Genomic DNA, 25,276 nt, shown 5'->3' on the forward strand with positions numbered 1-25,276 from the left:
GAAAAAATACTGTATAATATAAGCCCTAGATTAGGTTATTATTTATTATTCATTATTTCCATTTTCCATTTTCCATTTTTCATGCTGCTGTGTCCCAAATCATTTCTTTCAACAAACCAAAAACATCAAATGAAAATACTGATTGTTAAAGGAAGGGGACGAAAAAATAAAATAAAATAAAATATAATAAAATAAAATAAACATGAGTGATTTCCTCATAATAAACATCCTACTAATAACATCTTTAATAGCTTATGTTTTCTGTTATAAAGTGTTATGGTTCAGAGTCCAAACCATCTTTGATATAATCCCCAAATCATTCGCCAGTGCTAATTCAGAAATATTCGAAAGTTTAAAATGTACGGTTGAAGATCATTTTTTGTACAAATTGTATTCTACATATTCAATTCCTTCTAAAATATTGATTAAGCTTATTCGGCATTTATTTTCATTTACAATCTCATTAAACGTAGTGGCTATAGAAATTGTGCTATGGAAAATTAAAACTGCAAACATATCACAGACTAGTAACTTAATCACTACGGTAATATGGCCCTTTGATTTGTTTTCTCTTTCGATCTCCCTAATCCTGTTAATTCCCTTTATCCTTTTATTAGCTATTTTTCACAAATTTTTTAGTGCCTCATATTCCTTCAATACAATATTATTTATGGCTAACGGCGCGACTTGGGCTTGGATTTTATCATTAATTTATATTGATATCGGTCCTTTTTATCTTACCAACAGTTTATTGACCAAATTAGCCTTAATCGGTACCACCACCATGGCCGTTTTATCGGGAATTGCATCCATATCAACACCGTACAAGGCACTATCAGGTCTACTTCATAATTACAATAATAATACCACCGCCAATTTTGTCAAATATTTGGGTTTATTGACTAAAGACACCATACAGTATCAAATCAAAGATTGTGAAAAAAACATCCAGGAAAATATGGATATTGTACATAAACTGAACAATGTTAGCAAAGAAAGCATTAATGAAACACCAATTATTTTAAAACGGAAACTAATGGATAAGATTGGACTTTATTACCTAGAACTAAACAACTTGAAAACTATTTCTCAAAAATCACTCGTAGCTAGATTATCCTCTCAGTGTTTCAAATTTTGTTTTTTAATTTATTGTATATTTAAGTTGAGCACCGTATTTTTCATTACTATGCCACAATTCATCCATCATTGGAGAGACCATCCATTGGACTACGAATTTAAATTTTACGAAAAAGATTTGGATAGAGATCCTTTGGCTGTTTCCTTGGCACATATTTTGGATGCTATTTTGTTCAGTTTCAATTATCAGCAGGAATTGGATTCTTTAACAACGCTACTTTCTTTACTAATATCATTATCTTTATTTGTATGTTCAATTTCTACTGTACTAAATACAATATCCCAAATATTAAGGTTCTTACCGTCACGGTTCCAAATCCTGGAGTTATCTGTTATAGCCACTAATGGAAAAGGTTTGCCCGTTTCTAAAAACGAGGGGAAAATTAATACCCTAAATAATAATACCTTATCCGTCATTAAAAACCTAATTTTTGTGGAGTTGACAGGCATTTATATCTTGTCCACTCTTTTACTAATCAGATCAAACTTGCCACAACAAATATCACAAACTTTGGACGATTTACTAGGTGAAAAACTAGCAATTTCTAGTATACGAATGGAAGTTTGGTTTGATTTGATGTATGCATTAAGTGCATCCTTTACTTCAACAGCCATTTTTTTCAGTATATTACATGCTCATAGAAATAAAAAAAAACATAACAAAAAATATTCACACTAACTTCCTAAATGCTAGTAATAATAGTAATAAAAAATGATATTTTTAATAAACCCTTCCCCCACCCCATCCCCTGTAACTTAGCAATTATAATTTTTTTAAAATGTGTCCTAAATATATATATATATATATATATTAAACTTAATTATAAATATATAAATATCGGATAATAGTACATGATTTACTACGTTTAATGTTAACTTTTCAATGAGATTTTAGTTTTGAAGCACGGAAAAAGGCCATTTTAATTATTTAAAATATTATCAGATGAGAACGAAAAAAAAAAAAATATTGGAAAAGTACGAGGAAAAAGGCAAATCTAAATATAGAAACTATTTAAACTTGAGTTTTGGTAAGTTGTAATACCCAGTCTTTGAGGATTTTAATGTTGGCATTTCTACAACAATCATTTCATTTTTTTCAGCAGATAGCCTTCCAGCATACAAAATTGGTTTATATTTTTCACACATGTAGAAAATATTATTATTATCTGATGAAATATTTAGAAGTGGTCTATCAACTTTAGCAGCTTTGATCATATATAAATCCATGTTGGCATCTTCATCTTCATCAACTTCATCCTCATCAACTTCCTGGGAATTCCCACCACCATATATGTAATTATTAGAATTAACAACAGTCAAGCCATCATGTGTTCTTTTAGTAGATACTTTTTTCCTTCTACTAGTTGGAATATCATAACTAAAATCAAAATTGCACAGCCATGTGTTGCCCCAAAACCATACCCTATTTTCCTTGTCTGGAAAAATACCCAAGCATTTGTCCTTTAGTGTGCTAAATTGTACTGGTAAGAAATCCGAATTAGCTTTAGACCATTGTGTTAGAGAGCTTTCTTCAGTATCACCCTCGTCATCATGTAGCTTCTTATTTTTTGGTACATTAAATTCATAAATTTTATTGCCAGCAGTAGTTAAAATAATTGATTTTCTATTTTCGTTAAAATTAATAGCAGTAATATAGTTTGTTAAACGGGCTATCGGAAAAACTTCATTTGTAGTCATGTCGATATAATCAACAGCACCACAAATCCTAGTTATTAAAGCAGAATTAAATTTTGAACTAACCTCCATTAAATTAATCTTGTCCATATATGAAATCTTTGATTTGTGACTATTTAAATCTGGTAATTTGAACTCAGAAAAACATTTAGTGGCACCCTCTTCTTCATTTTCTAAGTCAACCATAAATATTTCATCTTCTGGGGTAACTAAAATGACATTAGTGTTATCAATAAACTTGATGTTCTTACATCCATTACTTGACAAAAATCTATTATCCAATTTAGTGACTTTTAAAACTTCACTGGTTGGATGCAAATAAAAAATCTTAGTGACAGTTAACCTGCCAACAATTAAAATTTGGCCATCTTTTGATAATGCACATGTATTTATGTTTTCAGTGTCTTTTAAAACTAATTTACAAACCAGCTTATAATTTTTGTTGCTGCCAGTAACTACATCTTCCCCAATAAACCATATTTTGACAACTTGGTCCTTCCATGAGCATACTAGTCTTTGTTCTTCGTTTATTATGGTTTGAGGTTTAAACGGAACAACAGACAGTTTCCTATAACTGGAATCGGCAAATGATGTTAATGACGAAACAATAATAGATTTTTCTACACCACCAGAAACTAAGAAATCCGCACCCTTTGATTGATAGCTAGCCATAGCTCTAACATCACTCGCATGGAATAACCTATTGGTAGATATGGTCCAATTGGAAACATTTTTAAAATTCTGTTGTTCATAAGTAAAATTATAAATTTTCCTGTCAATTCCTGCGCTGAAAATCCTGGTATTAGTGGCATCTGTGGCCAAGCACAATACGTCAACATCATGTGGCTTAAAAGATTGCTTTAAAGTAGCAAATTTAAAATCCCAAATTTTAACCGAGCCAGTAGAATCACCAGTGACTATTTGGTCCCTTAATGGTAAATATAAAACACACCAAATTAAAGTGGATTCCTTTTTGGATTTGTCCACTTTCATAGTGTGCAATAGTCTGCCATACTCTTCCCTCTTTACGGACCAAATCCTTATTCTTCCATCAGAACACCCACCAATCACAAAATCATCGGTCTTCCAAGCTACTGTTAATACTCTTGAATCTTGTCTTTGCAAAATATTTTCATGTTCAAAAACGCCTGGACCACCAGAAATGTTTATTATAACAACATTTCCATTATCACAACCAACTGCTAACTTAGTGTGAGATGAATTGATTGCAATGGACCAAATCACACCTGAATTACAGTCGTAGTTTCTTAATGGTAACCCAGTAGACAAATCCCATTCTGTCACTACAGTGGTGCCACCAATAGAAAATAATCTTAGTGATTCTCCAGGGATATTGCACCAAACCAATCCTTCAATAGATCTTTCTGCGGCGTTGGGAATTAATAATTCTTGAAACCAATCATTCCTTGGATTCCAAATTTCAATTTGGCCATCAGATCTCCCAACTGCGAGTCTTAAATCGTTTGGTGTTATTTTATTTACATTTGAATTATGAGAAAATGCTAATGATGTGATGTTACCCTGTTCAAAATTAACAAATCTTGATCTATGAATCAAGACTTCATTAGACGTTGTCATGATGCGATTTCGTTTTTTTTTTTTATTATTCTTAATATTTCTATACTTTGTAATTAAGAAAGCCTTTTGTGTTTCTCTTTAGTGTTTTCTATTTGGGGAATTTTAAAGTATCTATAAGAGGGGAATTGTAGTTGATGACTTGTTTGAACCAATTGACAAATGTTGTAATGGAAAAAATAAAAAATATTTTCTTTTCTTTTCTTTTCTTTTCTTTTTTTACTCATTTTTGTTTCGTGAAATAATTTTTTTTTTCAAAAAAAAAAAAAAAGAAAAGAAAAAAAGAAAAAAAGAAAAAAGAAAAAAAGAAAAAAAGAAAAAAAAAAAAAAAAAAAAAAAAGTAAACCCGAATATCTATTTTGTCCGTTTATAAATGGTCTCGATTCTTTTAGCAAAAAGTTTACGTAGAGTCGTATTAAAACAGACAACATATTTTCCATCATTTCATTATTTCAATTTTAAATGACAAATGTCGATGGTCCTAATAAACAATCCAACTCAAAATCACTTCTTTCTCTATTATTTCAAAGTAACTAGTATTAAAAAAACAGAAAAAAGGGAAATATGATGTCTAGTAATGATAATTCGTCTTCTTCCGTAATTAATCAAGACATTCCAAGCAGTTCTCAAGAGGGTTATCTTACAGAAAACACGATAGATCAACAAATTTTCAGGTCTATTGCAGATGTTTTCCAAAAGGCACAATTAACTTATGCTGGGCATAGAAAACATGTTGCCATTTTAAGAAAAATACAGATGAAAGCTTACCAACAAAATTATGATGAGATTTTTAATCTGTGGTTTTGTAAAATGATCTCAAAGGTTTTACTTATAAAAAAGACGGATCCTTTGGGTGACAGAATCGTTAGATTAGTGGCGGGATTTATAGCTAGCTGGGAAAAGCATGTTATAAAAGTAAATGAAGAACTGGGCAACGATACAAATGATGAAGCACTGGGCTTTAGTAAGTTTTTAAACACATTTATGCGATATATTCTAAGAGCCATAGAATGCAAGAATAAAATTATTCGTTATAGGGTTACACAATTCATTGCCATCATTATGGATAATATAACTGAAATAGATGAAGAATTATTTGATATTTTATCTTGGTCCATTTCGAAAAGGGTTACCGATAAAGAGCCCAGCGTTAGAATCCAAGCTATTTTTTGCATGACCAAGTTTCAAAACGATGAAGAGGTTGATAACAGTGACAATGACAGTGATATTAACGCCATTAAAACTTTAATAAAGATCCTAAGAAATGACCCAGCACCTGAAGTACGTAGAGCTTCTATGCTAAATTTGATACAAAATAATGATACAGTTCCATTTATATTAGAAAGGATAAGAGATGTAAATGTTATTAACAGAAGATTAATCTTTTCTAGAGTTTTGAAAAATTTTGACGATTTCACCATGATAAATAGAAACATTTTAGAAAAATTGATTACTTGGGGGATGGAGGATAGAGAAGAAAGTGTTCGTAGAGCCTGTTCTAATTTGATTTCACATCATTGGTTAAATAAAGTGAATGGCGATATTATGAAACTTTTGAAAAAATTGAATGTGACAAAATCGTCTATCGCTAATAAAGTTTTGATGACTTTATTTAGGAATAGACACGATATTATTGAAAAGATAACATTTCCTAAAGAGGTATGGCAAAATTTAACGCCCGAAGTCTCATTTTTATTAAAGGTATTTTATCAGTATTGCTTAGAAAATGATTTACAAAGCGTTATTGAAGATAATTTTTTTGAGTCTGCTGAATTGGCCACCATTATAAAACTATATGCAAATGGCGCTTTTGAAGAAAAGAATGAGGAAGACCTCTTTATCTTCCAACAGTTATTGGATGTAGCCTCAAAATATGACTATAGCGATGAAATAGGTAGAAGAGATATGCTAAATTTAGTTCGAAATATTTTGTTTACACAGATATTAGATCAACAAACGACAAAATTATCTATAAATACTTTAAAGAAGTTAGCTATTAATGAAAAAGATTTTATAGCTATCACCATTGATATCATCCAGGATATTCGAGATGAACAGATTGAAAACGGGGAGATTTCTAATACTGATAACTTAAGCGAAGTAGAAGAGCTGGAAGAAAATGGAAAAGATAATAAAACGGATACCAACATTAAAAATAGTTTGAATAAAAACGGCATAATTGGTGATGACGTTAAAGAAACTGAAGATGACTCTGTTGCCATTGAATCTTTTGCTTCGGCTGTTGATGGATACGTAAATCAATCTTTGGCTAATTCTAGTCGTATTTCTGAAAGTAATGTTTCCCAATCTTTAATTGTTGATGATTTAGACGAAACTACATTAGTAAGATGTTTGAATATGTCAAGGTATATGTTAGAAATTGTCGAAGAACCAGCTGATAGTATTACAATGTCCTCATTGATTGATACTTTGATTACACCTGCGGTTCGCAATACTGATCCAGATATTAGAAACTTGGGAATAAGGAACTTAGGTTTATGCTGTTTATTGGATATTGAATTGGCTACAGAGAATATGTATATTCTAGGTATGTGTGTTTCTAAGGGTAATCCTACTCTAAAGAAAATAGCACTGGAGGTCATTGTGGATATCTTTTCCTTGTATGGTACAAAGATAGTCGATGGTGAGGGAAAAGTTGATTCTTTATCTATTCATAAAATATTTTATCGAGTGTTAAAAAATGCTGATCACCCTGAATGTCAATCAGTAGCGGCAGAAGGATTATGCAAGTTATTTTTGTGTGATACCTTTGTTGATGACGATCTATTTGAAACATTAATTTTATCTTATTTTTCTCCAGCAAACCAGGACAACGAGCTTTTGATTCAAGCCTTTGCATTTTGTTTACCAGTATATTGTTATTCCCATATTCAGCATCAAGAGAAAATGGCTAAGATTGCGGCTGACGTGTTGTTTAGATTGTCCATGTTATGGTCAGATATACAGTCTGGAGAAGATAGTTCTTATAGCAACGATTCGATGTTGAAACCAAGTAAAATTTTACAGCAGTTGGTTGATTGGGTAGACCCATTTCGTGTTGTAAAGTTATCTGAAGAGGATGCTTTGAGATCAAATACTCAATTGGAATTTTTACATGTGTTATTGCAAATATTTGAAAGGTTTGAAAACAAAAACGTAAAAAAAATGATTTTAACTAGTTTGAATAGATTTAAGGTTTGTAAAGAAAAAGACTTAAAGTTAATGATGAATATACGAGAATCTTTAGAAGATATTTTGGAAAACGATCCCATAGATAAAGTTTGTATTAATTCCATGAATAAATTTTTGACTGATTTATCTAAATGTATTGAAGAAAACGATCAATCAGTAGAGAACTCGTCCCATACTAATGAGGAGGAGGAGGAGGACGAGGAGGAGCATGAGCAGGAGAAGAAAGAAGAATATAGTAATTTGCAAGAGGAACAAACTACGGCGACTAATAAGGAGTTTAATAACAACATTAAAGACAATGCTAATATATCTTTTATTATGAACTCAAAAATTTCCGACCTTGGGGGAGTTGGAGAAGAAAAAGAAAAAGAAAAAGAAAAAGAAAAAGAAAAAGAAAAAGAAAAAGAAAAAGAAAAAGAAAAAGGCAAATTTGATGATGATTTGATCAGCACAAAAGGTATTAAAAGAAGAAGGGAAAGTAATTCTGATAGTGAGGGGGAAGAACATTTTGATGATGCTATTGATAAGAAGGAGGATAACTCTGAAAATAAGGGACTAGTTAACCAAAAATTGGAAGTTTCTGATAGTGTTGATTTCCGAATTAATGATAGTGCATTATCCACAACTGATTATAATGCTACAACTCCTTCTGGTTCAAACTTGAACCATCAAAAAAAAAATGTCAGTTTTGCTTTTCCAGATGTGAGCTCAGATGAGTTATCTTCCGTTAGCTACGTAGATAACAATGACGAAAATTAGAGTTTTTTGTTGTTTTTTTTTAGCTATATTATAATAGTTATTTATAAAGAAAATTTATTAAAAGGAAGGAAAGAAATAAGTTATAAAAGATGTGTAAACCTCATAAAAATTAGTTACAAACAAAAAGGGGAGAAATGATGTTATGTATGGAGTGAAATGAAATATAAAACGATAATGAAATAAAAATAAAAATAAAAAGAAAAATAAAAATAAAAATAAAACCTCAGACGATAAATAATAACAATAATACCTAAAAAAATTCTTTCAATATTTGATCATCTTTCAAGTTTTCTCCAACAAAATAATAAATTTCTAACAAAAGATTGGGGAATCTTCTAGCATAATAATAATAATAACCCTCTGGAATAGGCCCCATGATTGATGCCAAATCCTCTGGTAAATCCATGAAATGATGATATTTATTTCTAAATGCTCTCAATAAATCCATAATTCTTGCTCCACTATATTTTCTATACTTTCCTAGATTATCTAAAAAGACTTGGTCAAATTTCTTGGTCCAATCGTGATTAGGTATGATTTTATTCGCTATTTTTTCAAATTTTAAAAGTAATTCGCTGGGTGGATCTCTTCTTTCGACTTCAAATCGGTCACTGACCTTTAATAAAAACTCTAATTTACGAGAAACACTCCAAAATAAAGGATGCCTCAAAATCATAGAGGCACTTGGTCTATTACATGGGTTATTGGAAATCATTTTCTCTATTAAGTCCATAGCTTCTAAACTCTGACATTTCTCTGGCAAAACCTTGATATATTTTATATCATAAGCACCTTTAATAATGTTGCTTTCTCTGATGAATTTGTCGCCAAACGGATGAGAACCCTTGGACAAAACGTAGTAGAAAACACATCCCATTGAAAAAATATCGACAGCTCGGGTCAGTCTTCGCCTAGAAATTGGATCGTAAACCAAAGGTTCAATAGATTTGCCGCTACTCACACTATACTGCGAATTTTCGTCTTCACTGGTAATTGCATCCAATAATGCTGTGGATTTGGTGAGTGATGTATATTGTTTAGGTTTCAAAAGCTCAGGCGCTCTCCAGCCAGTAGTTCCAGCAGCAGTGGCATGGTTAGTTTTAAAAGAGGATTCCTCAGCTTCCAACTTTTTACATAAACCAAAATCAGATATTAACACTCTTATCTTTTTCAAAGTGTTTGAATGACTGTCAGCCGAAGTGGACTTCCAAGTATCATCAACAATTGATTGTTTGGTAGAAGGATATAAAATATTTTTGGATAAGGATAATAAAATATTTTGAGGTTTTATGTCTCTGTGCACAATTTTTAAACTGTGCAAGTATTGCAATCCCAAACATAGTTGATACAGAATATCTAAATAATCTATGCTGGAAATTAGATGCTCGAATTTAAAAGATGTGAGATGATATCCCTTTTCTTCAACTACAGCATCCAAGGAGGTTGTACATAACTCTAAAGCAATGTACAAAAATTTATCAGTCATTTCGGAACAATAATACCTAACAACATTAGGATGGTCATCGCTCATACTTAATAATTGAATTTCTTGTGACGCAATATCGTAAAAATCTAACAACATCCTTTTTACAGCAACCGGTCTATTTTGAAAAGTACCTTTATAAACAACAGTACCTGAAGAACCGTATCCTAAGATCTTATCCGATATTTGTAAATTTTTCAAATTGTTGATGTTATCACCAGATTCTGCTAAAGCTTTTGAATTATGGTCACTATTATTAGTTGTGGTATCAACAGCCGTCGGAAAAGTATTGATATTTTTATTTTTATTTCTTGTGGTTGTTTTTTTTTCCTCCTCCTCCTCCTCCCCTCTCTCTTGTTCGGCCCTCTTCATCGTCATGCTTACTTGTTCTTGTTCTTCATTTTCATCCTCATCAACATTTACTTTATTTTTATTGTTCCTTTTACCACCACGTTTTCCCCTCTTGCGTTTCCTTTTTGGTATATTAGCAGCAGTAGTAGTAGCAGTAGTAGTAGTAGCATCAGCAGCAGCAGCAGGTTTGATACTATCTTGACTAGCATTGTCTAGCTCCGTATTATTGTCGGTGGTGGTGTTAGAAGTGTTCGGTTCAGTAATTTCAACGTGAGTAGGGGTATTCAACTTGCTTCTGGGTAAAAGACCAATTTTTTCAAAAATTACAGGAAAAGGCGGTATAATTTTAAATTTACTCAACATAGCAAAAGTAAATACAGATATGGATAAAATGATACCACTTTCAACACATTTATATATGAAATAAGCAATCCAATAGGAAATAGACCTTTTATTTTGGGATGTTAATAAAAATTCACGAGCCAATTCCTCTTGTACTTTTAATTTATATTCCAATAATTCTTGTTCTGAGATATATTTTCTAACTGCTTTGGAATTAACATTGTTGTTCTCAACTGCATTATGACTACCTGAATTATACCCATAAGCGTCGTCATAATAATCTCCCCCGTTGGAAGTGTCAGCATAATCGTCATAAGTTGCTGGAATGGAATTATATCCAGACAAACTGTTATAATTTGGTACATCATTCTCATTATTATTCTTAATATTGTTACTATTTGTATCTGATTTTTTAATTGTTGTGATATCATAATTGTAATTGTTTGTTCTATCATTTGAAGACTGGCTTTCATAAAAATTTGACTTTAAAGTATGAACACCCATTACTGCAATATCAAACAACCCATCATCTTTCAACAATCCAGGATTTCTCCATTTAGAATCCAGCTCATAATTGGATACTGGTGCAGAATCCACTAAGGATGGATAGTTTTCGCTTGACATGGCGAACCATGAATTACGCTCTGTTTTGTCCAAATAGACGCACATATTATCGTTATTCTCCCCTTGTTTGTTAATATTTTTATCCTTGCCGTTGGTGTCGTAGAGATATGGTTTAAACATGTTGGAATTATAATCATCTAAAATCCTAGAACCAGCTTTTAAGGGATGCGGTAATAAAAATTTATGTCCAGCAGAATCCATAAATATATCAAAAACGTTATTAATGATACCTTTAAATTTAGGAGAGATCCACTTGGCTGTGTGTAAATCAGCATCTATAGCTAATAGAGAATGGTCTTTAAATGGAGATATAAATACACCGTCTTGAGGGAAATTGTTTTTAGAAACCAATTGCGAGTTGACATTATTATGCTGCCACGCCGAATAAGTTAAATTGTAATATGTACCATTTGGTGAGTGTATCCCCAATTCATATATTGTTTTTCCAATCACTATAACGCTCTGGCAATCTGTAGGAACTTTTCTTTCGTTATAACCAAAGTTTGAGGAATTATGAAAAGAAGAGGAAGAAAAGGAAGAGGAAGAAGAGAATGAAGCCATGGTGGAACTTAAAGAACACCTTTTACTCTTATCTCTATTATAGACTTTATTTTCAGTACCTGGTCCATATGCAGCTATAATCTGGCCAGTTTTCAAATCTATAGAATACATTGCGGTTTTCTTAAAACCAGTGTAAATCTTTTCATCTTCTACAACGGTATTTGATTCATCGATTATAATATTGGTTTTCAAATCTATAGGAGATAAATCGATCAATTGTTTAATTGTTGCAGGAATTTTTTGTAACCCACGATATGAATTGAAAAAAAACAAATTGCCGTCACCGTACGGTTCTACGATCAATAAATCTTTAAAGTTGGTATCATCAGGGTCAAAAATATTTATTTCTAATAAAGGATGAAAATTTATTCCGTCCTCGATAGACCAAAGAACTTTTCCAGTGTTTCTTTCCAAAGCATGTAATTGACCCTCAATATCTGAAACCAAAAGAATTTGAGAAAGGTCAAAAGTACTTAATAATAGATCACTTGTATTGTTATTGTTCATCAATTTTTTCGTTTTAGTAAGCTTGTTGTTGAAAGAATTCAAGGAACCCGCAGCTGCAGCTGCTACCGCTAGACCATCAGTTGGTACATTTGGATTTTTCATTGATGAAAAAGTTGTGAATGATTTTACTCCATGATTTTTGATAGTATTATTACTGTAGTTTGTATTTGTGTTTTGCGGGAATATATCTGTCGAACGTTGAGATGAATTGCTATTAGATTTGATATTGTTATTATTTTTGGAATAATTCTGATATATAATCTTATCTTTTTTATTATAATTAAACTTATTCTGTGCTTGAACAATGGATAAAAAAGTTAAAATGAAACAGAGTACCGAGATTAGATTCTGGTTCAACGATAATAATTTCATAATGTCTTTTATTCCTTTTTCTTTCGTTTAGTATTGGGAAATAGAAAGTCAAAAAAAAAAAAAAAAAAAAAAAAAAAAGAAAAAAAAAAGAGAAAAAAGAAAAAGAGAGAGGAAAAAAAAAAAGGAGAAAATAAAATCAGAGATTGTAATTTTTATCGTAGGCAGTTAATATTGTGTACAGTTGCGATAGTAATAAAATATGGCTTTTCCAACGTGGTGATTTTTATTCTCAATATATTTATATTGAAAGGGTTTTTTAAAATAAAAATGTGAAAAACGAAGATCTCCTTTTCTTTTTTTATTTTTTTCTTTTTTAAATTCTTATACACATGCACAGATTGAATTATTTGTTGATATTTGTGATCTTTTAATCAAATGTATTTAATAATGGTTAATCACATAGCAATGTGGATCATAAAAAAAAAAATGGTAATTATCAATAAAGGATGGAATAAGGAAAAGGAAATGAAGGCGAAGGTTAAAAGAAGAAAAGAAAAGAAAAAAATTCATCCCTCATCCGACTCATCCAGCTAGAAATATTTTATACACGAGATTTTCATTAAAAAAAAAAAAAAAAAAAAAAAAAAATTAGAGATTATAAGCCATTAAAGACCATTCGCAGTACCAAAAACTTAATATGAAAATCAACATAACAAGCTCGCATGGCGTAATGGCAACGCGTCTGACTTCTAATCAGAAGATTCTGGGTTCGACCCCCAGTGTGAGTGCTGATTATATCTAATTGACATTTAATTTTTTTTTTTTATTTATTTTTTAATACTATTTATATAACTTATTTCAATTACAATAACCTATCTAAAACAAATCAGAGAATCCCATTTCTTGGAAAACCTCCTTTGTAGTACAGTTCTTTTCAGCTGCTATGATAATAACTAATCTTAAAGCTAAGTCTTTAAATTCATTCAAAGTTTTTAAATTCTCAATGTGTGACTTAATGATTGTAGAACAAAGTGTGTCTGTATCGGTATCTGTACTTTTTGAAACACAAATTCTGTTAGCGTCCTCTGTTGGTACAAATTTCTTATGATCCTCTAAAAGTTGTATTTTTAGTTGTTTAATGTTACTTGCTATCAGATCTTTTTTTTTTTGCAGCTCTACAAGTTGTGTTTTTAACACATTTGTATTATTACTGCAGATGCTGTGCTTTAAGTCAGCCTTACTGTTAGTCTTAGTAATACTTGAATCTTTTTTTTTGAGTATCATGATGTTTCTTGTTTCAATGCACAATTGCTGGTTTTGTTTGTTTATATATATATATATATATATACTCATAGTTTTTTTTTTATAAAATAACTTTAATTGCATCCGTGCGACTATTTCATATTAAAAAGTAAAACAAGAAAGATAAAGTTTACGTATTTATAGTTTATAAATGTTACTTTTTTTTTTTTTACCTTGGCGGCTAATTTTTTATTTCTATTTTATTTTACATATACAATAACTATGACACATAATAATAATAATAATACAAATTATGTTCTATTTTTAAGTACACATAAATTGATACATATATAAGTGATTGTGTAGGGGCGGGGAGATAAATAAAATAAAATGGAGTTCGGTTAAGCTTTTATGGGCTTCGTACATAATCTTCGGTGATAATGATGATAAGATACTTAATAATGAACAGGCTAGGCTTCGCAAATAACCTCAGATGGTAATAATGACGGTGATAAAAACTTGCTTAATAGTAGGTGAGTTAGGCTTCGTAAGTGACCACGGGTAGAGGTGATGATAATGATGGCTTGTTTAGTACTGAATGGGCTAGGCTTCGATATTGTAATAAAAATAAACATATATATATATATATATATGTATTCAATTCTCTCCTTTTTTAATTTCTAAGTCCGATTTCAATTTATTTAACTCTTTCTCGGTAGCCTTGATATATTCCTCTAAATCTTGTTCCCGATGTGATAATTTGTATTTGTTAAAAGATTTCCCTTTTGAATCATCATCCATATGGGCATCTTCGTTATCATTGGTATACTCATTAATCCAGCTCCATACATTAGCTTCTTGTTCATCAAACATATCGTTATTTTTACTACCAATCTCTTTGTATAACGTGTTTAATGTTGGGATGTAACTATATTCCATGCCATTAATTAGCATAGTATTTCCACCCAATACCTTCACATTACCAGAAGACGAAGAGGAAGATGAAAACCCAAATATAGTTCCCCTCACTAAACGAAACATAAATGAGATAAGTAGAATCATGGAAACACAGGTGAAAATCAATTTTGGAATCGAAGAAGTCATATCATTGAAAAAATCAATTATATCAGTAAAAAAATCACCAGCAGAAGAGGTTGTAATGGTGGGATTGACAAAAACAGCGGAATCATCAAAATCATCCGAAGCCAAGTTTTTGTCATTTGAGTCGAAGTTAGATGAAGAAGGGTTACTACCATTCTTACTCCTTTTGTCATTGTTATTGGATCTAGACATTTTTCCCTTTCCTTTGGAATTACTAGATTTCTTAGATGTTTTATTTTTACTATTTTTACCACCTTTCTTGCTACCTTTTTTGTTGTTACGGTTCTTGTGTCTAGTAATACTTTTAGATTTTCTTATCTTAACGGTCGTATGCTTTCTAATAATACTATTTAGCTCGTTAACTAAAAATTCCAAAGATTCCTTCTGGCCATCAACACACCCCCTCTCTACTAAGCCTTTAATCCAACTTTTACCCGTCCAGACAACTCTGGTGACACTGAAAAGTTTGGTTCTATTATGTGGTGCCCAACAATAAAAAAACTTTGAATCAATGTAAAATGAACCCCCACTTGGGATACCTGGTGTTTTAGTCACTTCATTCACTATAACATAATCATCTAAATCCTTATGGGCAAATGTTTCAGTAACAATACATTGTGTTTGTTTTGGACCTACAGGGCCACCCAATGGTTTAATATAGTCATAGGTTCTTGTACCATTTTCAAATTTAGGAATGACAGAGATAGCAAAATTTTTCTGCTTTGCAATAATTCCATGAATATAAGAAGTATCGTTACCATACATTAATTGTAAAACGGTACCTAATGGAGCATTAATTATAGCGTCTTTACAAACAACAGTAAAACTACTATCCCCAGTATATTTAAAAGTGGTGGGCTCATGAACTAGTGGGCCATCAGTAGGTAAATCCAGAACAACTTCCTCCTCTTCCTCATCCTCTTCTTCCTCATCATCGTCACTGTATCCGCTACTTGAAGAAGCAGAATCTTCAACAACCTCATCCATATCATCCGCTTTGTTGTTCCCTGCTGAAGTCTTTGACACCTTTAAAATCTTATTGACTTCAGCAATCAATATTTTAGTACTGGCACCAACACCATCGTAAGAACCCTTTTCAACTGCACTTTTAATCCAACTTTTCTTAGTCCAATCCACGGAACAAACAACTAAAAGCTGTGTTTGATTGTTTGCAGCCCAGGATAGAAAAAACTTGGTCTTGACAGAAAACGAATTGCCAGAGGGAATATCGGGTGTCTTAGATATTTGATCAATTTGACAATAAGTTTCAAAATCCTTGTGGCAAACAACCTCTTTTATTAAGCAACTTGTCTTATGGGGGCCAATAGAACCAGTAATTGGTTTTGTATACGAAAATTCTCTTGTGTTGACATTACTTTCATATTTTGGAATTTTCGAGATATTATAGTTGTGCTGAGCTTGAAGAATTCTTTTAACATAAACTATATTATCACCAAATAAAATATTATAAACTTGTCCTAACGGAGCCTTAATTACAGCCTCACTAATTAAATGATCATTAGGTTCTTTAACATATCCGGGCTTCGTAGGTTCGTGTTTAGAAGGTCCTAATATTGATATACTACTCGTTTTGGCTTTATTATCATCAGCATCACCCTGCTCTTCTTGTTCGTATTCATCGCTGCTAGTCATTTCAGAATCATCAATATCCTCGTCATCATCATCATCATCATCATCATCATCATCATCATCACTTTCATAACGGTCAGCGTTGATAATAGAATCATTCTCAGCGATATCATCACTTAAATTCACAGAATCTCTATGGCCATTAGGAATGTGTAACTCGGCATTGGAAGCAATAACCCCACTTCCATCACCTTTAGAAAGCTTGCCCTTAAAAACACCTTTCAAAATAATTGTATTCCAAACATTGGTTATGAATTCAAAAGCAGCATCCCTATTAATAAAAGAAGCAAACACGTATTTAGCATGTAACGTTTGAATAACAATACCATTGGGGAAAACACCAGCTGTCATTTTTTTCTCCAACTGAACAATTTCTTTAAACGGAATAATAATAGAAGTAACCCAACCTAGAATGTTAGCTTTAAAACAAATGTGATTTTCTCCAACATACATCTTCCCCTGTATCAAAATATCCTTCGAAACAGCACAACTATAGTCGGCTAGTAACTTTTCATCACGAGGTATAGATAAAAATAAATTGTGGAAATCTCTATTCTTTTTTTCAGGTGCAACTGGCGCCTCAAATGTTGGGTACTGTGAGGTGTTGGTAGAATAATCGTCAAAACTGTATCTATCATTATTAAAATGGCCGCCGCTAGCCAAATTATCATCACTTTTACTATACCCATAATAAAGGTTGGTGTTCAAATTATCCTTATCATGTTCTAGTTCGCTATTAGATAATCTTGAAGAAATGGTATCCGCTCTTTTCCTGCTAAAGGAGTTCCTAATAGTTGATTTTGCATTAGGAATTAATTTTAATGGTAGACCAACGGCAGTTGCAGTAGCATTAGCAGCTGTCATTGGAGACAATGGTGCCGGTAAATTTCTAATATTATGTGAAATAGTGGCACTTCTACCGAGTCTTTTTTGTTCTGAGAGCTCATTGTCATGATTACCGTTAGCGACTTTTGTTACATCTGTCAGGTCATCTTCAGAGGGTGGGATTATTTTGAATCGCAATTTTTGTTGCTGTTGGTGGTGATCATTTTTTTCAAAATCAAATTCGTCACTCGCACCATTTGAAGTGGGAGCCACAGAAATGGTTTTGTTCCTTTTCCTAGGGGTGTTATTAGCTCTCTTGTTGATAACAGGAACAACATGTCTATTGAAATGCAAAGAATCAACACTTAAAGAACTTGGGGAACGAGCTATAGTGACTTTATTATTAGTTTTGCCGTCCAGATCAAAGTTAGTAGGAAATGAGCGTTTGTCGTCAGGTTCACTATTGCTCAATTTTTCATGAGACGATTTCTTGCTGAGTACACTATTTTTGTTTGCAAGTTTATGAGTATTATCATTGGTAAGGTGGTTTCCCGTGGCAAATTCCAGTGCTTGATCGTCATCATCATACACATGGTTGTTAATATAATCGCTTTGATTAACTTGTTCCCCTGGTTGCTCTTTTAGGGCTGCAGCGTTTATATGATTTTTATTGTTGTTATTATTGGTGATAGTGGTATTTAAAACTAAGGAAGATGCTGAAGGTGGCATGCCCAAGGCATCTAAGGTCAAATTCCCGTCACCCATGGTGGATATATTGTTTTGGTGTTTGACTGGTTTAAATTGAATTTTATCAATAGAACTGGTATTAGTTTCAGCCCTTTTCATTGCAAAATCACTACTGTCCTCAGGAGTAGTGCTAGTGGTACAAGGTATATAATCATTGTTGTTAATAGAACCATAAGTTGTTTTTTTATTCGCATGATCACCATTACCATCATCTATAAATCCAGTGGAAACAGAGGAATTTTCTTCGGCATTAATGTTGCCATGGTCTTCATCTGTTTTAACTAATAAACTAGGTGCTTCTAGAACTTCAGGGTTCAAAATCAACCCGTTCACATTAGTGTTGCTCTTGTTGTTATTATTAATTTTATTGTTATTTTTACTGGCAGTGTTATTGCTATTATTAACACAAGGTACCATTAATTGATTACTAGTAGTAGTAGTAGTATTATTATTATTATTACTAGTGGTGGTATTGTTCTCATTATGCCAGCTATGCCTTAATGGTTTGCTCAGGTCATTCATACTTTTGCTATTCCGATTTCCATTAGCATTTTTCTTCCTTTTAATTGTTGAGTTATGATGCCTATGTAAACCCCTGGATATTGATCTTTCCAAAAGATGCAAATCATGGACCGCAACATCTGACAGAGTGTTCTTTCTTGGAGTACTGTTGGAATTGCTACTGTCGCTACTATAAGTATTAGTACTCGAAATATTAGTATGGACACCAGATGCAGAATTCTGCGAAGTTCCCAGATTGGTTTGCGATGATAATAAAAAATCCAGATTTTGTAAAAAAGAGTCATGCCTTGTTGGTACATTGTTGTTACTATTATTATTGTTGTTATTATTGGCAGAATTAGTGTTTGTAGTGTTTAAAGTATTAGATGCGTGGTCAGAATTAACACGATTATGAGAAGAACTGGTAAGGGCGTTCACAGATCCAGTGGCACTTGGTATATTTCCACCATTAATCTTGGTTCCATAAATATGTCTTAAATTTGGAGAAGTCTTACGATAGTGATGCAGCTTATTGTTGTTTCTATTACTTGTATAACCCTCGTTTTCCTCTTCATAATCTTCATAGTCGTCATCATCATTAACATAATCATAATCTTCTACCGCATCGTTAGCATAATTATAATCGTCATAATTAAAATCGTCATCGTCATCGTAATCAGTACCATCACCTTCTTCACCTTCGCTAGGAAATTTAGGTAGTAAATGAGTAGCTGCTGAGTGAGCCGCAGTAATAAAGGAAGATATAAACCCATGTTCATCTTCATCATTGTTGTCATTTGTAGCAGTATCTATATTTGTATTAATATTTGAAATGTTATCGTTATTCTTTGGAGTATTAGTGGTACTAGGCTGGTGGGTAGAAGCAGATGATCTCTCTGTATTAGTATTTTGTCTGGTAGTATTTGTAGTATTGGCAGATGAAGGAACTCTTGAATCACTGAAATTACTGCTAGTGACATTACCATTACTGTTATTTATTTTGTCCAATTTTTCCTTGGCTTTGTTTTTCAATTTTTTTTTCAAACTTTGTTTTGAAGAAACTCTTTTCAAGCCGCTAGCATTTGTGTTTGGAGTATCAGCTGTCGATGATTGAGAATCGTGGGTATGATTAAAAGTGTTATTAGTGGTTACCTTATTCTTTTTTAAAATAGGTTTAAGTTCAGGAGTAGGAATTCTATCTTTATTAGTTGAAACACTTCTATTATTTAAACCTGTAGTAGTTGACGCACTATTTGTTGTAAGTTTCCTATTCCTTTTGTGGGTTACACTTAATCTCCCTCTATAATCCGAGGATTTTCTGCCTATGGAGACTGAATCTATTCGGCTGGTATCCTTGTTGCTGTTGGTATTAGCAGTAGATGGGTGCATATTTGATAAGCTGTTTATATTATTTTTTGCTTTATCATTTATTAATATCCGAGGATTTTCATGTTCTTCTTTATACTTTTTGTTCAATTCGTGTTTGGAATCAGCATTATTGTTGTGATGCTTTAAATGTAGATGGCCTATTTTTTTTAGTTTCATTGGTTAAAAAATAGAATTGCAAATTGTCTTTGTGTCTTGTGGTTACTTTTTTTGAATTTTGTATGAATTTATTTATTTATTTATTTATTTTGATCTGGTGGTTATATAAGTTAGAGATAAAGCCAACAGGAGCGTTTTTATATATGTTATTTTTTTTTATTTTTTTTTCTCTCTCTTTTTTTCTCAGTCTTTTTAAATAAATTATATTGGTTAAATTATCCGTTCTTAATGGAAAAAAAATAACTTATTATCGCGTCCGCGGATGGTTTTGTTAGGGAAAAAGAAAAGCAACGAAAATTACACTAAGAAAGTTAACCACCTGTTTCTCCTGCGCCTATTACTGAGTACCACAACAACACCCATTAAATATAATAACAACAATTCACTACTATTATTAGCATTCTTTTCTTATGTCGTAAAGTTTAGAAAATACCGGACACAGAGATCATTATAAATAACACGTTAAAACTTAATCAACTTACATTTTCAATAGCCAGCACACACTAATTATGCCTAGTAGTTTATGTCATTAGAGTTAATTACAAAACCCTATTATTTATCATATGTACATATATATATATATATATATATATTTATTTATATCGTTGCTATTCTTATTCTTAATACGATTGAAGGGGGGGAAAAAAAATTAAAAAAAATAAAAAAAAAACTAACGATCTTCAGCCCATTCGTTTTCCCGTCTAATAGCAGCTTCTTCTTCCGATGTAAAGTCATTGACAATGTTAAAAGTTCTTCTGATTTCTTCAGGTGTTCTACCTCTAATCATTTCTGCAACAACTTTACAGCCAGCATCCAACAATGGCTTAATATTTAAATAATTAGCAGCTAATATGATCTCATACATCATTTCTTGATCCACTTTTAAAAACTCACGGTCCCAGGCATCGATTGGTGCTGTTTTTCTCGAATCGTCATCTTCTTCATCCGGGAACTTGGAATCTCTATGATGCTCAGCCCACTCAATAACTTTTTCCAAAACTGATGATCTAACATTAGGCACAGGTATTAAAATGTTCTCATTATCACCATTTTTTTCTTCATGTTCATCTTCGTCTTCATCATCTTCATCTAACTTGGTATTGTACATATCAGTTAAATAGTTCTTTAGTAACAATGAGCGCTCAGCTATTACTCTATCAATAGTAAACTTTTCTCCCTCCACAGAGACCAATGTAACTTTTTGTACTGCTTTATTGTGACTTGACATGATGAAATTACCGGGTATAATTTTTATTGTTTATTAGCTGTCAAATAAAACAGTTATTGGTTTTTAAATGGGTTTAAACTAGACGGTTTGTTGTAATTGTTAAACTAAATAATAACTAACTGCTTAAAAGTGAATTCAATTTTTTTTTTTTTTTTTCCTTTTTTCTTTTCTTTTCTTTTCTTTTCTTTTTTTCCAATTTGTTTTTCACCCCTGTTCTGAATTTGTGCTTCTTTTCTTTATGTGCTATTTGTTTCGTATAAAAGTATATTATTTTTTATAATGTTTATTTCTAAGTGCTTATTTTTGAACTATTTCTTCATTTTACAAATCAAATTACTATGATTTCTTCACATATTTCAACTGTGGTAATTAAACAAAAACTGTTTTCTACAAGCTACCACTATTATTTCAATATATATATTTAAAATAGTCCCTAAACCCCATAATAAAAATAAAAATAGAAATAAAGATAACAATAAAGCTTTATATTTTATTCACTTCAGTTCTAAATCAGTCCACCATCTATAACTAGGAATTTTATTATTATTATTATTATTATTATTATTATTATTATTATTATCTACATCCAAATCAGTAACACCAATCTGCTTACTTTGCAAATTTAAAAATAGGTCGGTACAACTATTCGGTTGATACGTAAAATCATTGCTAGGATCACAGCAACACTTGTTTTTCATCCATGTACTCTCATCCCTTGGGCAATTGTACAACATCTCATGATTATACCCAATTTGATTCCAAAATATAATTTCATCAATCTTTAAATAAAGTGCCAAGTATATACTATGAATCACCGCATCACCCCATCTTTCATAATAAAAACCACCAGTCCTGTCCAAGTAATTAAAAAAATCTTGGTACCTTTGTGAGTTCCAAAGATCCACTCTGGCTATTTCAAAGTTATTCCAAAAATGACAATAATTATATTCGTTGTGCTCATCTGTAATAAATCGGTAGAAGGTATCTTTAGCCTGAGGTCTATTGTTGGTATCAGCGGATAACCACTCTTGTACATGTTTCCAGAGTGTGGGGATAGTATCTGGAATCTCTTTTAGTGATATGGTAAATCCATATTTTTTGTTATTTGATTCCATATATTCAAATACATCTAGGTTAACATCGCATTGCAATGAGGTCCCCGGTTCTATCCTCCAATAATACCTATACTTCTGTAGGATCGGTGTTAACATTCCACTAGAAAAATATCTACACATAAATCTATACGATTCAGATCCACCATATGGAATCTCCTTATTTTTTGACATAATCAATCTGCTATTCTGTGCTCTTTCTCTATCTATAAAGGATGGATACTCTGACCATTGTTCTTTAGGAATATATCCAAACTCTATCTTTGAATGTGCTACATTTGATACAATTTTTTTAAATTTCGGAGAAAATTCAGTTTCGTCATTCAATATAACCCAAGTGTATTTGTTTGAATATTTAAAATGCTGTTCGTAATTAAAAATTGTTTCTATTAATTCCCACATGGATGTTTCTGGGCACACTACCAAAAAACATGCAAATTTCTGGTTTTCTGTTATATTATTATCTTCTACAGTGTCTGTCGGCATTGATGTTTGTATTTCATTGTTATTTTTATTGTTACTGTTGACATTGTCATTATAGTCATGGTAATAGCTCTGTTTTTTTGAAATGGGAAACAAGAATAAAAGGGACACTGTAATTATACATGCTATTAAAACAAAATAGTTTTTTACCTTTTTCGTTTTAAAAATACGAACTTTCATAATAATCTAAGTATTGATTTTCTATATTTATTTTGATTTCATAATTTTTTTTTTTTTTACTGTCATTTTTCTTAAACAGAATTTAAAAAAAAAAAAAAAAAAAAAAAAAAAGAAAAACTTACAAAACAATGCAATCTAGGCCTCTTTTTTGCAACAGTAATAACGAGAAATAGGAGAAGCGCCAAAAAAAAAAAAGAAAAGAAAAAAAAAGAAAAAAAAACACCAAATATAATAATATAAGGTATAGTAATTTACAAATATTAACATACATAAACAGTGGACTAAACAACTAATAAATACTAGATTATTAGTTTTTTTTATAATGATTTTTGCCACCATGTCTTTTAATATTAGGCGACTTACCACTAGCCTGTATTGTAATATTAACCTTTGGTGGGACAGAAAACCCGTATGATTTAGCAACCTTTGTTAAATCCAATTTATCAATTTGATAAACAGTCTTTAAAGAATGGGACGCATAAGCTTGTAAATAGGACCTATACCCATCCTTTGCTATTTGATGCAAATAATAATTGCTTTTAATTAATTTTTCCAATTGACTTTGGACATTAGCGATTTTATTATCTGGAAACTCATATTCGTTTAATGGCACTTTAGCTGCTTTTAAATAACGCAAAAATCCCAATTCGTTTGGTGTTAAGAACATTAAAGATTTACCTTTACCCTTGGTGCCTCTCGCAGTTCTCCCAACTCTATGAATATAATCTCTTGGATCGTCAGGTGGGTCAAATTGAATGATCCAATCAACTGCTGGAATGTCCAATCCTCTAGCTGCAACATCAGTGCACACTAAAATACCACGTTCTGCATTACAAAATTCAAAAAATGTGTTTGTTCTCTTTTGTTGTTTCTGTTTTCCATGCAACTCCAATACTGGTAAATCAATGTAATTTAGCAATTCTGCATAATACCTTACACTATTGCACGAACTTAAAAATACAATGATCTTTTTTTTTTGATTTCTTTTTAGAAAGGAAAATAATAATAAAAATCTCTTATCACTATCACAAACAACATAGCCTTGTTCCAAACCATCAACTGTCGACGTTTCCTTTCCGGACTCAACATTTATGAATAAAGGACCAGGCCTTAAAGAAATACGAGCCAAATCCTCAACTTTGGTGGTTTGCGTAGCACTAAATAACATACTCTGTCTCTCTTCATTAGGTAAAATCTTAATAATTTGCCTCATTTCATCTTCAAACCCAATCTCTAGAATTCTATCAGCTTCATCGATGACTAAAGCCTTCAAATTTCTGAACACAAATCCCTTAGTGTTTTGTAAGTGATCCAATAATCTTCCTGGCGTGGCAATTAGTATATTGACACCTTTTGCTAGTTTGTCCGCTTCTTGTCTTCTATTAGCACCACCAATAACAATACCAAATGTTTGGGAATGAAATTCCATTAATTCACGAACCACACCAAAGATCTGTAACGCTAATTCTCTAGTTGGTGTAATAACAATGACACCAGTACCATTTCTCGGTTTGAATTTCAAAGAATGTAACATTTCAATGGCTGGAATCAAAAATGCTAATGTTTTACCTGAACCAGTCTTGGCAGCCCCTAAAACATCACGGCCTGCTAATAATGGTGGAATAGTTCTAGCTTGAACGTCTGTCATTTTAGTGAACCCCATTTGCTTAATAGCTTTTAAGGTTTGTTCACTTAAATTTTCTAAATCACTAAAATTAGTGACTGCTGGGTGTTCATTATTAGATGCTGTTGTCTCTGTCTGTTTCTCCTTGTCTACAGTAGTATTAGTACTCATTTTTTTTTTTGTAGCTCTATGGATGACGAATTCTGGTAGGAGGATGAGCTTGCTGTTTGTAAATGGTATGCATAAAGTAATAGTAAAATATGCTGGAAGAGGAATAAATAAGCTGTTGAAAAAGAGAGAGAAAAAGAAAAAGAAAAAGAAAAAGAAAAGAAAAAGAAAAAGGAAAAGGAAAAGAAAGACAAAAATAAAAAAAAAAAAAAAAAAAAAGAAAAAAGAAAAAAGAAAAAGAAACGTGCAAACTAAAATTTCTCGGTCTTCAAAATGGAAACCGGATATAAAAGGAACATAGATCAAAAATA

General features: G+C 31.7%; 9 protein-coding genes and 1 non-coding gene across 10 annotated transcripts; 3 read left to right on the forward strand and 7 right to left on the reverse strand.

Annotated features, from left to right (window-relative positions):
* Window positions 1-202: 202 nt before the first annotated feature.
* SCDLUD_004720 (uncharacterized protein) lies at window positions 203-1,816 on the forward strand (the record flags this gene model as incomplete). Its single annotated transcript, XM_046081458.1, has 1 exon — window positions 203-1,816. One exon carries the CDS (start codon window positions 203-205, stop codon window positions 1,814-1,816), a length of 1,614 nt encoding a protein of 537 aa, XP_045933217.1.
* A 329-nt stretch (window positions 1,817-2,145) lies between these two features.
* Window positions 2,146-4,431, reverse strand: UTP4 (small subunit rRNA maturation protein UTP4; the record flags this gene model as incomplete). The annotated part of the gene is made up of 1 exon (XM_046079597.1): window positions 2,146-4,431. One exon carries the CDS (start codon window positions 4,429-4,431, stop codon window positions 2,146-2,148), a length of 2,286 nt encoding a protein of 761 aa, XP_045933218.1.
* Window positions 4,432-4,992: 561 nt separating this feature from the next.
* YCG1 (condensin subunit YCG1) lies at window positions 4,993-8,379 on the forward strand (the record flags this gene model as incomplete). The annotated part of the gene is made up of 1 exon (XM_046079598.1): window positions 4,993-8,379. One exon carries the CDS (start codon window positions 4,993-4,995, stop codon window positions 8,377-8,379), a length of 3,387 nt encoding a protein of 1,128 aa, XP_045933219.1.
* A 250-nt stretch (window positions 8,380-8,629) lies between these two features.
* On the reverse strand, window positions 8,630-12,619 carry IRE1 (bifunctional endoribonuclease/protein kinase IRE1; the record flags this gene model as incomplete). The annotated part of the gene is made up of 1 exon (XM_046079599.1): window positions 8,630-12,619. The coding sequence occupies one exon, from the start codon at window positions 12,617-12,619 to the stop codon at window positions 8,630-8,632; it is 3,990 nt and encodes a 1,329-aa protein (XP_045933220.1).
* Window positions 12,620-13,275: 656 nt separating this feature from the next.
* SCDLUD_004724 lies at window positions 13,276-13,347 on the forward strand. The gene has a single exon. It is a non-coding gene; the product is annotated as a tRNA-Arg (tRNA).
* Window positions 13,348-13,435: 88 nt separating this feature from the next.
* Window positions 13,436-13,843, reverse strand: SAE3 (Sae3p; the record flags this gene model as incomplete). The annotated part of the gene is made up of 1 exon (XM_046077006.1): window positions 13,436-13,843. One exon carries the CDS (start codon window positions 13,841-13,843, stop codon window positions 13,436-13,438), a length of 408 nt encoding a protein of 135 aa, XP_045933221.1.
* A 615-nt stretch (window positions 13,844-14,458) lies between these two features.
* YSP2 (Ysp2p) lies at window positions 14,459-20,170 on the reverse strand (the record flags this gene model as incomplete). The annotated part of the gene is made up of 1 exon (XM_046079600.1): window positions 14,459-20,170. One exon carries the CDS (start codon window positions 20,168-20,170, stop codon window positions 14,459-14,461), a length of 5,712 nt encoding a protein of 1,903 aa, XP_045933222.1.
* Window positions 20,171-20,840: 670 nt separating this feature from the next.
* Window positions 20,841-21,398, reverse strand: SKP1 (SCF ubiquitin ligase subunit SKP1; the record flags this gene model as incomplete). The annotated part of the gene is made up of 1 exon (XM_046076978.1): window positions 20,841-21,398. The coding sequence occupies one exon, from the start codon at window positions 21,396-21,398 to the stop codon at window positions 20,841-20,843; it is 558 nt and encodes a 185-aa protein (XP_045933223.1).
* Window positions 21,399-21,892: 494 nt separating this feature from the next.
* On the reverse strand, window positions 21,893-22,996 carry SCDLUD_004728 (uncharacterized protein; the record flags this gene model as incomplete). The annotated part of the gene is made up of 1 exon (XM_046079601.1): window positions 21,893-22,996. One exon carries the CDS (start codon window positions 22,994-22,996, stop codon window positions 21,893-21,895), a length of 1,104 nt encoding a protein of 367 aa, XP_045933224.1.
* A 484-nt stretch (window positions 22,997-23,480) lies between these two features.
* HAS1 (ATP-dependent RNA helicase HAS1) lies at window positions 23,481-24,968 on the reverse strand (the record flags this gene model as incomplete). The annotated part of the gene is made up of 1 exon (XM_046079602.1): window positions 23,481-24,968. One exon carries the CDS (start codon window positions 24,966-24,968, stop codon window positions 23,481-23,483), a length of 1,488 nt encoding a protein of 495 aa, XP_045933225.1.
* Window positions 24,969-25,276: the final 308 nt, after the last annotated feature.

Source organism: Saccharomycodes ludwigii, chromosome VI, assembly GCF_020623625.1.
Source record: "Saccharomycodes ludwigii strain NBRC 1722 chromosome VI, whole genome shotgun sequence".
In the NCBI taxonomy this organism is placed as follows: Eukaryota; Fungi; Ascomycota; class Saccharomycetes; order Saccharomycodales; family Saccharomycodaceae; genus Saccharomycodes; species Saccharomycodes ludwigii.